Raw genomic sequence first — 14546 nt, 5'->3', positions numbered from 1 at the left:
AAAAGCTGTTTAAAGTTACTTTTTATTTTTGTGGCCTTTTACCTACTTTTTTGGGGAGGTGGGGGAGGGTGAGTGGCCCTCAAGAGAAACAGATATTTCCGTGTGAGGTAAGATATTTTGAAGACTATTTATTAAATTGTTCTATTATTAAACTAAAAATGTTAATTCTCAGTTTCTAATTTGATCTGGGAGTACAGTTATTTTTCCTGTATCTAAGACATTTATTTCTGAATACTTTTTAACTTGGATCATTTTTACCTCACTATAATAGCCCAGTGTTCCCTTCCCTTTGTGGATTTTGAGAGATTGTTTCCATTTTAAATATAGTGAGTCATGAAGTCCCAAACAGGGTCCTCTATAATATTCGGTTCTGGCAGCAGAGAGGAAGGAAGAGGCCCCAGGGTTTTGTTGACTGATCCCAGGTGCCTCTGTGATTTCATGGCTCTTTCTCCTGAGAACAAGACCCTGAAACGTGCCTGGAACAGCCAGGGTCAAGTATAGGAGCAGGTGATGCGGTTCCTGGATTTCACTGTAGAAATGCATGGTAGGCTCTCATGAAGGAGAATTTCTTGGAAGTTATTGACAAGTTTGGGTAATGATCTGAGTATTTTTGAAGATCATAAAGTAGACTCATTGACACCATAGGTTCACAGTCCTTTTTTTATAGATTGGACGTAGGAGCACTGTGTGATTCTGTACCTGAAAATACTCCTGGTGTTGGTTTGATTCAGATTTTATCTTCTTTATTTGAATGATTTCGTTATTAGTAATAAATGAGAGCTAATACTTAGTGTCTTGTATATATTGGGTGCTGTTCCATATTAACCTATCTCATTCTCACAATACCACTGAGAGATAGATACTGTTATTCCCCCTATTTTATAGATGACAATATTGGAACAGAGAGGTTAAGCAACTTACTGAAGGTCACACAGCTCTGAGATGACAAAACGAGGCTCTCTGTTGTTAACTGCTTTGCTAAAATGACCTTCTGGCCAGATTGTTAAGGTCTGGTATTAAATACCAGGTTTCAAAAAAGGAAGGAAGTAATTAATTAGTGATAGTATAAGCCAGTTTAGATATACAGTTGAACCTTGAACAACACGCGGTTGAATTGCGAGGGTCCACTTATACGTGGATTTTCTTCCAATAGTAAATAGTACTACCGATCTGCAGTGGGTTGAATCTACAGATACGGAACCGTGGATGCGGACGAACCACAGGGATACGGAAGAACTACGTATATGAGGGTAGGGGGGAGTATAAGTTATACGTGGATTTTTGACTGCAAGGATATTCGGCACCTCTAACCCCCAAGTTGTTTAAGAGGCAACTGTATACTCATTAGCCGCTTAAATATTTTTCTAATGCTTAAGCTTCGTGTCTTTTTTCATGATTTAAAGTAAGAGCCAGTGTGTATCTTAAGTTTCTTGATTAAGGATCAATATTTTTTGATGCGGCTCCTATATCAGTGTGTCATTTTTCTTGAGGATAAACCAAACATTCATATTTAAGTAAGCTGCCTAAAAGTGGAGGGATGATTTAGCCTTAATTTGAATGCACCAGGCTGGGTGTAGAATGTAAAAACTAGATAAATAGATAAACAAACAAATGAATAAATGAAATAAAACAGGAAATCATTTTTTATTCTGGCTGAATACATGAGGGCTGTCGATTTTGTTTATTTGTTTAATATTTTTGCTGCTCTTCCTAAATGAATCATTTTGTGAAACAGTGGGCGGGATAAAGAGAATGCATGTTGGAGTTTTATGTGTTCTTACAAATTTCTTTTAGATGGCTGTTTTTGCGGCACGTGGTCTTCGGGGGTTGAGCAAGTAGGTAATTGTGAGTTTGTTGCTGAGCCGGTGGTGACACGGGACTGTCACATCCACGGGGTTGGGGCGTGGGACTTTCACACCGCAGGGATAGTCTGGCGGCCTTTCTCTTTGTAAGCCGCCTCCTTCCTCTTATGACTGTGGGTGACAACCTCAAAGGACCTCCTCACCACCCCCCCCACCCACTTGTTTCCCTGCTTCTAATTGAAAACTCTTGTCTCTGGAAATGAATGCTAATTAGCTCCGGGCAGTCCTATCATGCATTCCAGACCCCCTGGCAGCTGTGATTTTGTTTTCCACTTAGCCCAATGTATGAGAATCATTTTCAGAGCATTTCCAATTGGAAAGCCTTCTTTTTTCTTTTCAGTCCAAATTGTTATTGTCTTGGAAATGTTTGGTTTTGTAACAAAGCATTTGGGGGACATTGTGAAAATATGAACTGTTAAAAAAATGTTTTGGTTTTTAATGTCTGCTCTCAACTCTGTGAGGGGTGTCTTCAAAGTTTGAGCCTGGCGGGTTTAATATTCCTGTTCAGTGCAGGATGCAGGCCAATCAGCTGATCTCAGTCTGCAGGGTAGAGACGCTCACATCCCGGGAGGCGTTTTTTTTTTTTTTTTTTTTTTTGCATTGTTTTCTTGCCTCTTGGCTCTCCCTTTCTGGAACTTCTGCTGTTTAGCCAGGTGAAATCAAAGCATAAATTCTGGTCTATCGGTTGGCCTTTGACACCCTCCCAGAGGGCACTGACGGGCAGAGGGGGCTGCTGTCGGGTCGCACCGTCTCTGTCCTCGCTCTGTAGAGATGCAGCCGTAGGTCTTCACGGCACAGCCGGCATGGGCTGTGTGGATGGGAGGATGCTCTCTCAGGAGCCAGAAGGCATTCGGTGCTCTCCGAGTATTTTAAGAAACTTCTGTTTCTTTGTGGAACGTGTCAGGAGGTAGAATTATCATGAGAATACATTCCCGATGATGTCTGCTTTGTGGAAAATAAAGCGCAAGCCCAGGATTGAAAACAGTGGCAAGTCCGGTGATTCTGTATATCGGACGCTTCACCTGGTGAGCACTGTTTGAATTCTATCTTGCTAGCCTTTGTTTATGTTACGACTTTCTGGCTGATTTGTTTCCCAGTTCAAATGATGGTGACATGCTTGTCCCATGTCCCCATACTGCAGGCTTCTGCCCGTTAGATCCCCTTGTTGATAGAGAATATACATTTTAACATGGGAGTGGGGGTCATCAGTAGTTGGCGTGAAGTTGAGTTTGCCAAGAATCTTTACACGTATCTGTTTTTTCATTTCTAAATGACAGAAAGGTGGGTTGTTATTATTATTTTTAAAATTAAATGTCATTTGAATGTTTCCCTCTTTCTTTTGGGTGTTGAGGTTTTGAACATGTTTGTGTTAAATGTGTGATAAGTCTCCCCATCTCCACCTCCGATCAGGTAGCCTAAGTATTCAGCAAGCATTTCTGGAAGAAGGATGTTCAACTTGCCTCCTATAAAGTTTTAAGTGCTTTTGACTTTATTTCTGCTTACTTGAGAAGCAGGTGGATTTACAAGTGTTGGCCCAGGGAATGTATTAATGATTTAATGTCAACTGACCTATATTGTGTATGCCAATTCCTACGGTAATTGTTGCCTCTTTAATAAGAAAAATTTTTAGTGGGTTAAGGGGGAGGAATAATTTAAAATCAAGTTAAACCTTTTAATAGTTAAATATTAATATCAGAGTCTGTTGACTATTAGACTTCGTGTCACTTAATGAAATTGAACTTGGACGGTGAGTACACCTGATTTACTCAAGTAAGCCTTTATCCTTATTGAATGTTTCTTCTTCAAAGTTTGTTCAAAAGGAGACCAAAAAGATGCCAGAGAACTATAGGGGTTATCATTGTATATGAGGGTCTCTGAAATTATGGAATATGTTACTTTGGTGTTTGTTTCCCAAAAAAGCTTAAATAAAGGCTATAAGATTTCAGGCCACTCTGGCCCCTTTTAAATCTGTGGGAAGTGTTAAATCGGTCAGACTCAAAGGACAGTTTTAGAACTCTGAACTCATCCCGAGATAGAAATTGCCTTTGGTGGTTGCATAACAGGAAGAGCTTTAACAGCTGGGTAGCTTGGGTTGATAGTGTGTACTTGAAAGCCTACCCCCCTCTTTTTGTACTTTCTTTTCATCTTCCACAGGAAGAAAGTGATATTATAAACATTGAACTTCATGCAGACCTCAGTAAACTAGCCCGTTTCCTCCTTCAATTGTCATGTTCATTTCTGTACGTTGGGTGGGTAACTCTTCATCCTGACAGTAGAGCAGCTTTGCCACCCTTTAACAGTTTTAACTGGCAGCTCTGAAATGCCTATAAGTGCTTTTCATTTCCAGGGTGACTGATGGCAGTCCTCAAACGGGGAGAGGTTTGGACTTGGAGAAACTGTGTCTGTCTTCTTCTTTCCAGCAATCCTTTGCTACTTGTACCAATTCCAGGAAACTTGGCTTTTAGGAGTTATGTTGAGGACCTCTCAAGGCAGCTCTGTTCCTGGGCTACAGTGCTTGATGTGTAAATGACCAGGATGCCATGTCACTCAGTGATAGAGTGAGGAAAGCACTGCACTCAACTCCTTCTACATCCTATATCCTGGCCAAGCTACATGGAGAAGGTCCTAATAGGTTTTTTAAAATTAATTTTTATTGGAGCATGGTTGCTTTACAATATTGTGTTAGTTTCTACTGTACAGCAAAGTGAATCAGCTATACGAATACATATATCCCCTCTTTTTTGGATTTCCTTCCCATTTAGGTCACCACAGAGCACTGAGTAGAGTTCCCTGACCTATACAGTAGGTTCTCATTAGTTATCGATTTTATACATAGTATCAATAGTGTATGTATGTCAATTCCAATCTCCCAGTTCATCCCCCATCCCCCCACCCCAGGTCCTAATAGGTTTTGATGCAAATAAGTTTGGCCACAGTATGGGGGCAGGGGGACTTAAAAACTGGGCCACAACATGTAAAATCTCTAGGTTAGAGGTATTCTAAAGACGACTTGCATTTTATTTTTTGGGGGGTAATATTTTAGTAAAACAAAATTCTCAAACTTGATGATATCCTTTGAAGTTGTTTCCAAGCAAAAATTTCATTAAGAGCCTTATAAATAACACCCCTTGACAATATATACAATATAACTTGTTATTCTGTGTCTTTTTGTTTGTTTATTTTATTAAATTTATTTATTATTTATTTAGATAACATGGAATTGACAGTAAAAAGATTATGTCCATATTGACCCAGTTCCTTGATAAACCTGAGAGTTTATAACTTGAATCAGAGAACGGGCTTGCCAGCGGAGAAACCGTTCCCCCCCCACCGCCCCCCGATAAATCTGTCTTAGCTTAGGAAGACTCTGTCTTATAAGGAAGGGATGCCTAAGGCTCTGAACTCTCAGAAGAGGACTCAAGGATATTTTTAGGTATCCGCTGGGATGCTAAAGGTATTTCCTAATATAATCCAGGACTTGGCTCAGGAGGGGTGTGCCAGGAAGAAGGTGGGGAACCTGCCTGTTAGACGTGAGGTTGGGTAGGAGACGGCTAGGTGTAGAGCACTAGAGCCCTGGCCCACATCCCACTAACCTGAGCTTTCCCGATGGGCCTGCTTAAAACTCAGAATACTGAACCTTAGAGGTGGTGGACTTGACATAGGCAAAGTCAGGAACCCTACTCACACTCTTAAAAATGGAAACCTCAAAGTATTTATGGTGAAACGGAGGGAACGAAAATCCAGAAACTCCATGTCATGCCTTTCATTATTCGAGCTAGATATTGCTGAGAATGGCAACAAGTCGGCGTGGTGCAAATTGGGAGCACAAAGGGAAATGTCTTTTGAATTTCCTGCCTTTGATATGTCAAAGTCCCAAGGTCATAACTTGCCTTTTCTTAAAGTGTGGGACATCCTTGGTGTAATCTGTGAGGACATTGGAGTTCTCATGGCAACTTGTCTAAATGATAAAACTGCAGAAAGGTCTCCTGTGTCTCTGATGGGAATACGGGGATGGATTTAGGTATCATGAGTAATAGCTATGTTATTAATTTGCATGTAAAGACAGGCAGCTGTGGTTATTGTTGGGACATTTAGAAAAGCATTGTGTAAGCGAAGGTGCCAGTTATACATTTGTTGTTTTGACGAGTGACAAATCAAAGTGACAGAGGAGAGTTTGGGATTAGCTGGAGGGCAGGGCACTTAAGCTGTCAGCTGTTACCACTGTCTTTCCATGGGATTTTCATTTGGTGAGGCACAACCCCCCTTCCATGATGTCTATGTTATAATGCAGTTGCCTTTTACAGTTATCATGAGATCATCTAAAAGGCGTGTGGACATTTTTGTTAAAATGGACCTACTTGTTCCTTTTTAATTATTAGGACAAAGCCATATTTAACTGTTTATATTTAATGATGACATTGAGTTTGTAAAACCCTAACATGACTAAATCAAACTGTTTAGTTTATTTCTACTGAAACAGGCTGTGATTAAAAAACGTAGTTTTTCTTTTTTAACAGCCTTATTGGGATATAAGTCACATGCTGTACAGTTCAGCCCATTTTGGTGAGTTTTTCATCAGTCACCAAAGGGAGAGTTCTTTGTGGGGATATTCAGTGTCTGACACACTGATTCCATAGGGAACATTTAACAGTGCCACTGACAGGTAACTAATACATCCCGGCATATAAGACTAGGATCTGTGCTAGCAATAAATAAGCTGTGTAACCATAAGTAAATTGGATCAGTAATTACGTGGATTTGGGTCCTGGCTCTGCTCTTTCCTGTCATGACATTGCTGCTAATGCATCCTTGTTAAGTTCTGATTTTCCGTGTCCTTGTCCTGTCTTTATTCCGGGCTTCCTTCCCTTTGGGCTATGCTAATGAGGGAAAGGCAATTTGCTAATGAGGAGAAGGCATGCTAATGTTAGCTGCCTTCCTCTGTGTTTAAGAATTGCCCCCATGGGATATACTTGGTTTGATTCCTCTGCCTACCACAAAATGCCAGCCTTGACCTTCAGCTCTTTGCACCAACGGTTGTGTTTGGAAGGATGATGTTCTCAGGATGTTCACTTTCAAGAGTGAGTGGGTGGGATACCCACCTACTCACTCCTGAAAGTAATTCTTTATCTGCACAGGTCTATATTGGAAATACTTTGTGCCTAGGGGTGAATTGGACAATAGAAACAGGGAAGAGCAGTCCAAGAAGGCAGCCACTACTTTCAAGGACATATGCATGAGACATTTGTAGAGTGGTACATTAGAACAAATACTAATAAACTAATAAACTAGATGTTGTGCTACAAAATAGCCTTTGGAGTAATACCATAGAGAGCTTTAAAAAAATACTAACACTTGCACATCCCATCCTAGAGATTCTGATCAAATTGATCTGGATGGTGCACTAGGCATTGGGAGGTTTAAAAATTCCCCAGGTAATTCCTACATGCAGCCAAGGTGGGGGATTACTGATTCCACAGGATTTTCAGTGGTCCATCTTCAACGCTTGCTTTGAAGAACTGTTTTGCATAACTTGAAAAGTTGGAATTTTAGAATTCTAGATTCCCAAACTTCCACCTGAATCATCTTGGACAGAGATTGGGTGGGGATTGAGCTCTCCTATTGAGGTCTTTTTCAGGGGCCAATGCCCCTTAGTTTTAGTTGGAGGAGGGGGGAGGTGGTGGGTGCTGGTGGTGGTGGAATCTTTCTGCCTTGGAGAAGCTGGAGAGACAGAAACTTTAAAAAAGGTATATATATATATATATATATATGTATCTGTTGTTATCTAGAGAGTTGCCTCCGTGTCAATTTTTAATAGAGACAGAAGACTCTTTGCTTATAAAATCATCTTCCAGCTTTGCAAAGTAAATATGTATAGTGCACTGAACAGAGAGTCTGATAATAAATTACCCTTGTATTTTGGGTGAAATGCACTTGTCCGTATCTTCCTCTCCTCATTGGAGAGCTTCTTGCAGAGTGGTTAAGAACACAGGCTTTGAGCTGTGCTGCCTGGTTCAGATCCGAGCTGTGCAATCTTGGTTGAGTTACTTAACCTCTCTGGGCCTCTGTTGTCTCAACTGTAAAATAGGAATGATAATAGCCCTCACGGTAAGTGAGGAGGATTAAATGAATCAGACCAGTGCCTGGCATGCAGTGATCACTCAGTATATGTCAGCAGTTGTTATTATGGTTGTTTTGAGCATTCAGTGAGCTCTCAGACGTGTGGAGCAATTTGGGGAAACGAGAGATGTGATTCATGTGTGGCAGTTCATTAACCAGGAAGAATATCTTTAGGAGGGACAGATGTCAGACAAGTCTCTGTAGTGAGGGATAACTTCATCTGTCTTGCCTTTTCAACTGTGCTCTGAAGAGCACGGAACAGGTGGCCGCGTTTTGCCGCAGTCTGCACGAGATGAACCCCTCTGACCCGAGCCCATCCCCCCAGGACTCTGCCGGGCCTCAGCTGGCCACCATGAGACAGCTAACGGACGCCGATAAGCTGCGCAAGGTCATCTGTGAGCTCCTGGAGACAGAGCGCACCTATGTGAAAGTACGTCTTCTCCTGCCCTCCCTCCTGCATCCTTCCTCCCGTCCTTCGGAAGGATGCAGGCTCTGTGTTTATACTGATGTTGACTAACAGCAAAGCCAGATCACGGTCTTGAAGAGTATCTTGGTCTCTCCTATGGAATTTGGCCTTGATTCTGAATGTTACGATCTCCTTTTGTGTTTTAGGGAAGCATATCTATTCTTATAGCACTTCATTGATATAAATAACTGATTGATTGACTCAGAAAGGAGATGATGGTGAATGTTAAAGTGAACCTTCTGACCTTTCTAAATATGTTGTTGAGCTCATACCAAAATTGAATTCGTTTTTGACAAATTCAAGTAGTAGTATCTTTACAATCTACTTTGAGTCTAGGTAGCAGGATATCAGGACTGTTTTGTGTTATCATTTGTTCTGACATTTAGTTATATTCCTGAAACTATATCATTTGTTCCTATATAATTTATAATACATACAACTATTGTTTAAAAGTGATTAAAGAAGACAATTTAAAAGCGATAAAAACTTTATTTAAAATTTTATTCATGAAGTGGACAGTCTCCTTTTGTAGAACTGCAAAATGGGACAGAAGGCAAGAAGCTTTCATAGGGTAAAGAATAAAGAACAAGGAAGAGACAAATAGACAATACTTGATTGGCTGGGGCCACGTAGTCAACCTTGGTTGGGGTGAGAAGGCCCAGAGTTGGCCTGGCGTTTGGAAATTGGCTGAGTGGATATACTACATTCTGGTCAAGTGGTGTATTGACAGGGACACAAAAATGATCTAAATTTAAGTTTGCTGACACGACACCCCAGGCAGAAATGGCTCCATCTTGGGCCTAGAAAGTTATTTCAACACTATATAATTTATAATATATTCCTATAACTATATAATTCATCTAATGATGATAATTGTATAATGATATACTCCAACTGTATAATTTAGTTATGTTTAGTTCCATGTTACAATAGTGTGATCTGTTTTAGTCTTTAAGTCAGAGGTCAGCAAGATATGGTCCTTGGGCCAAATCCAGCTCTCTGCCTGTTTTTACAAATAAAGTTTTATTGGAACACAGCCACACACATTCACTTATGTATTATTTATGCCGCTTTCCTGCTACAGCAGCAGAGTTAAATAGTTGCGACAGAGACCATATGGCCTGCAAAGTCTGAAATATTTTGAGGAAAGGTTGGCTCACTTCTGCCTCAGTGGACCTCAGTGACCTAAAGACTGAAATGTTAGCATTTGGGACATAATTTATTTTTCTTTAGATTCTTTATAGACTTTTAGAAGTGCTAATCCCATATTCTTTCAACCCTTAGGACTTAAACTGTCTCATGGAGAGATACCTAAAACCTCTTCAGAAAGAAACTTTTCTCACCCAAGATGAGGTATGGTGGCAATTGTCTGAACTTTGTGAGGGTCACACTGTAGCTTGACTTGGTGAAGAGGAAGGACTGGGGAGTACACACAGTACTGAGAGCATTTTGAATTCATTTAATTGTAATAAATAGGTCAAATTATTGCCTGCAGAGCTCTTGGTGTGCACTTGGAGAGGAAGGAGGGAGCTGCCCCACCTTCTGGTGGTGGGAGCAATACCATAATTATAAGTATGGGTAGAAAAACTTCGAAATCAGAAGCAAATAAAGGTTCTGCACACTAATGAAATATGGGGTTGATGAAATTCTTTTGCATTTTCCAGCTTGATGTGCTCTTTGGAAATTTAACTGAAATGGTAGAGTTTCAAGTAGAATTCCTTAAAACTCTAGAAGATGGAGTGAGATTGGTACCTGATCTGGAAAAGCTTGAGAAAGTTGATCAATTTAAGGTAAGTCTCATCCTCAAATAGTATAAAGCTGCCTCTTAATGTCAAGGGTGGGCTATCCTATAGGTCAAGTCGAATCTCCTAATAACACATCGCAGGAGGCATTGTTGCCGTGGTCTTGAGTCTTCACTGAACTGCCAGTGGAGTCATTTCCTAAAGGGAGTCTGAGAGTGGAATGGACTGCATCTTGCTTTTCTGGCTGAGGTAGAACCAGTACCATTGACTTGCATTAAACTGGTGTATCTGCTGACTTCTACTTTGGAAGATGTGCCTACCTTTTGTTCTGTTTATGTAGGGGCCTTTAATACTTGCTATTAGCAAATTAGACTAGCACTCTTGGTTTTCCAATAAACAAATTAACTTATCTTGTTCTGGGAAACTGGTTAATGGAAGTGCTTATCAATTATCTAGGAGGAAGACAATCTTCCAGCACACAGTGTCCTTGTAGGCTTTTTTTTTTTTTTTTTTTGGCTGCGTTGGGTCTTTGTTGCTACACGTGGGCTTTCTCTAGTTGTGGCGAGCGGGGGCTACTCTTCATTGCGGTGCACAGGCTTCTCATTGCAGTGGCTTCTCTTGGTTGCGGAGCACAGGCTCTAGGCACGCAGGCTTCAGTAGTTGTGGCGTACTGGCTCAGTAGTGGCTCCCGGGCTCTAGTGTGCAGGCTCAGTAGTTGTGGTGCACGGGCTCAGTAGTTGTGGCTCACGGGCTTAGTTGCTCCGTGGTATGTGGGATCTTCCCAGACCAGGGCTCGAACCCGTGTCCCCTGCATTGGCAGGAGGATTCTTAACCACTACACCACCAGGGAAGCCATGTCCTTGTAGCCTTAATGAGGATTTATGACTGGTACCTCAGTGAGGATGCTGACAGCTTGTCTCCTTCTCCTTGGTTGGCTTTCCCTTATTACAGAAATTTCCTGTGCTGTGTTTCTGATTGACAAGGGCTCATTGATTCATGCACAATGGTGTTGGCTTACATGTCACCCTCATGTACTTTTAAAAAACAGATTAATTGAGGTATAATTGATATACAATACACTACATATATTTAAAGTGTACAGTTTGATGAATTTTGACATACGTGTACACCTGTGAAACCATCACTTCAACCAGGATAATGAACATAATATCACCCCTAATTGTTTTTCCTTCCCTTTTGTGATTCCTCTCTCCTTCCTCTTACGGCCACCTCTTAGCCACAGGCAACTATGTCTGCTTTCTGATTAGTTTGCATTCTGGAATTTTATATAAATGGAAACATATAGCATATACGCTTTTTTATGTGGTATCTTTTACTGTGTAGTTATATTGAGTTCCATCCCTGTTGTTACATATACCCGTAATTATTACTTTTTTATTGCTGAGTAGTATTCCATTGTGCGGATGTACTGCACTTTGTGATCCTTTCCCCTTTCTTGGGCATTTGGGTTTTTTCCAGTTTTTGGTGACTACACATAAAGCTGCTGTGAACATTTATGTACAAGTTTTAGTATGAATATATGCTTCCATTTCTCTTGGGGTAAATACCTAGGAATGGAATGGTTAGGTCATATGGTAAGTGTATGTTTAACTTTTTAAGAAACAGTTGAACTATTTTCCAAACTGATTCCAGTGTACAGTCCCACCAGCTGTTCCTCCTCATTCTTACAACAAGGTCGGGTCACTCTTTTTAATTTTAGCCATTTTAGCAGGTAGGTGGTGGCACTTCATTGTGGCTTTAATTTTAGTTTCTCTAATGACATGACTATTAGTATCTTTCTATGTGCTAATTTGCTTTCAGTATATCCTCTTTGGTGAAGTGTCTTTTCAAATCATTTGCCCATTTATTATATTGGATTGTTTTCTTATCATTGAGTTTTGAGAGTTCTTTGGAAATTTTGTGTATGAGCCCTTTACCGATATATGATTTGTAAATATTTTCTTCTTGTCATACAGTATCTCCCAAAGAGCAGAAGTTTGTTTTTTTTTAGGTTGATTTCTTTTTTTTTAATTGAGTATAGTTGATTTACAATGTTATGTTAGTTTCAGGTGTATAGCAGAGTGATTCAGTTACACACATACATATGTATACGTCTATTCTTTTTCAGAGTCTTTTCCCTTATAGGTTATTACAAAATATTGAGTATAGTTCCCTGTGCTGTACAGTAGGTCCTTGTTGGTTATATGTTTTATATATGGTAGTATGTATATGTTAATCCCAACCTCCTAATTTATCCCTCCCCTGAGAAGTTTTTATTTTTTAATGAAATCCAAGTTTTCAAATATTTTCTCTTTTGGGTCGTACTTTTGCTGTCTTATCTATGAAATCTTTGCCTAAACCAGGGTCATAAAGATTTTCTCCTATGGTTTCTCCTAAAAGTTTCATAATTTGGGGATTTATATTTAGGTCTCTGATCTGGTGTGAATCAAAGTCAATTTTTTTGCATATGAATATTTAATGTTTCTAGCACTATTTTTTGAAATGACTGTCCTTCGATCCTTTTCCACTGAATTGCTTTTGCACTTGTGTTGAACTTGGGTTCAGTTGTCCATATAGGTGGGGACCCCCATACACTTTGACTCTCTTCTAACACTTGCAGAAACCTGGCTGTGTGTATACAGGTTTGTAGGATGAGATGAAGACTACCCCTTTGATATATTTTTTTGTGTCATCTCTTTACAGTCCCTCTCTGCAACAGGAGTCATTTAGAATGCACACACACATTCATACACATAAGCATATGGACATATATTCATGTATAGTTCTCTATTTTTATTTGGATATAATTTCAGACTTACGGAAAGGTTGCAAGGATAGTATGAAGAATTCCCAGATAGCCTTCTCCCAGCCTTCTTCCAAATGTTAACGCATTTGCTTTATCCTTTCTCTCCCTACCTGTTTCCTTTATGGATGTGTGTGTGTGTGAGTGTGTGTGTGTGTCTGTGTGTGTGTGTCTCTGTATATAGAATATAATTGTTTTCTCTGAACCATTTAAGAGTAAGTTGCAGGCATAATATCCCTTTAACCCTAACTACTGCATATAGTTCATTTTTTGTGTGTTCAGAAATTGCTTGTGTTAGTTCATTTTTCTTCTCTTCAGGGTAGTTGGTCATACTATCCATTTGAAGTACAGTTTGGTTCATTGATAAATTAAGTAATAGGATATTAGAACACCATGATAAGGGCCAGTAGTTTGTCAGTTAATCAAAAAGTTGCTTAATGTGGAACATAATAAAAATGCGGACAGACCCGAAAACATTTGGTTTTAATCTAAAATATCTAACATTCATTATATTCATGTAGCAGGGTTTTGCTCTGGGTCCAGTTCTTTGCGTTTAGAGTCAGTTGATCACTTCAGGAGAGTTTAGTTATCAGCACTGTGATATGAACATAACTGTGTTATGAGCAGAGTTATTCTAGGGAGGGGTTGGCGCGTGATCCTTTTAGCAAGTTCACTCTAAGCAGTCACTGTTGTAATTTCCATTTAGGTGGAACTTTCTTCCCCGACCTTCATTTCACTAATTTAGTGCCTAATCTGACCCTCTCCATTCCATCTGTAGGACATGACAACTGGTGCACGTTCAGTATTCTTGGCCCTGGGGCTGCTCTCTGGCACTTCTGAGTTGGCTTCTGGACAGTCAGTTTTCACTCTTAAACCTGTTGCTGTTGGTTTCCGCCATTGCTGCTTCATTTAAATCCTGATTATATATTTGCCAAAAATATAAAAACTTGTTAAAATATTCAAATTGTGTTGCCTAAGACAGTATTAGAAAAAAATAATTGGTTCTGAGGTCAAATAAGTTTTGATAAAAATTTCCCCTTGGAAGTTTGCAATGTCCGTCAGCCAATGAGAGGCTCTGTGAAATCCTGCAGAAGAGAAACACAGGGGAAATGCAGTCTTTGTGTAGAAACCCCTCATGTTTGTGCACACTTTGTGCTCTGAGATCATTTTTTAAGGCTGGAAGAACAAATGAATACCTTAATGTTCTATCTGTGTTTGCTGTATGGTATGTGCCTAGTAAATATAAAGTTAAACAAATGAATGACTTGATATGGCTAAAGTAAGACGTTACAATTAGAGCTTTTTCTTATATAGTTTTTCTCATTTGATTGTTGAATATGGCTCAAAGGATGACTATACCTACAGAGTCAGACTGCCCCTCCCGAAACCCTCTCGGTCAAGGGGGTGAGGTTTGGGGAGGGATGGGGCTTGAAAAGTAAAGGAGGAAAAGTACAACATGTAGGAAAAGAATTTAGGCCTCTAATTACCAGTTATGTGTGGTTCATAATAAACCTTTTTTTTTTTAATAGACAGTCTATCAGATTTCTCTGCATTGT

General features: G+C 39.9%; 1 protein-coding gene across 5 annotated transcripts in view; it reads left to right on the top strand.

Moving 5' to 3' along the window:
• The window catches only part of TIAM1 (TIAM Rac1 associated GEF 1), a 132805-nt gene that overhangs the window by 93041 nt on the left and 25218 nt on the right, over positions 1-14546 (top strand). For 2 of the 5 annotated variants that reach the window (XM_068545751.1, XM_068545749.1), the window contains 3 exons: positions 8230-8409; positions 9730-9798; positions 10110-10235. In XM_068545751.1, coding sequence (XP_068401852.1) covers positions 8230-8409; positions 9730-9798; positions 10110-10235 — 375 coding nt within the window. Of the gene's footprint in view, positions 1-2797; positions 2888-8229; positions 8410-9729; positions 9799-10109; positions 10236-14546 lie in introns of those variants that run through there. The other 3 variants (XM_068545754.1, XM_068545753.1, XM_068545750.1) reach the window with 3 other exon arrangements.

The sequence above is a fragment of the Eschrichtius robustus genome, chromosome 6, assembly GCF_028021215.1.
Source record: "Eschrichtius robustus isolate mEscRob2 chromosome 6, mEscRob2.pri, whole genome shotgun sequence".
In the NCBI taxonomy this organism is placed as follows: domain Eukaryota; kingdom Metazoa; phylum Chordata; class Mammalia; order Artiodactyla; family Eschrichtiidae; genus Eschrichtius; species Eschrichtius robustus.
The sequence above is the reverse complement of the archived record's forward strand: the minus strand, read 5'-3'. Positions and strand labels throughout refer to the sequence as shown.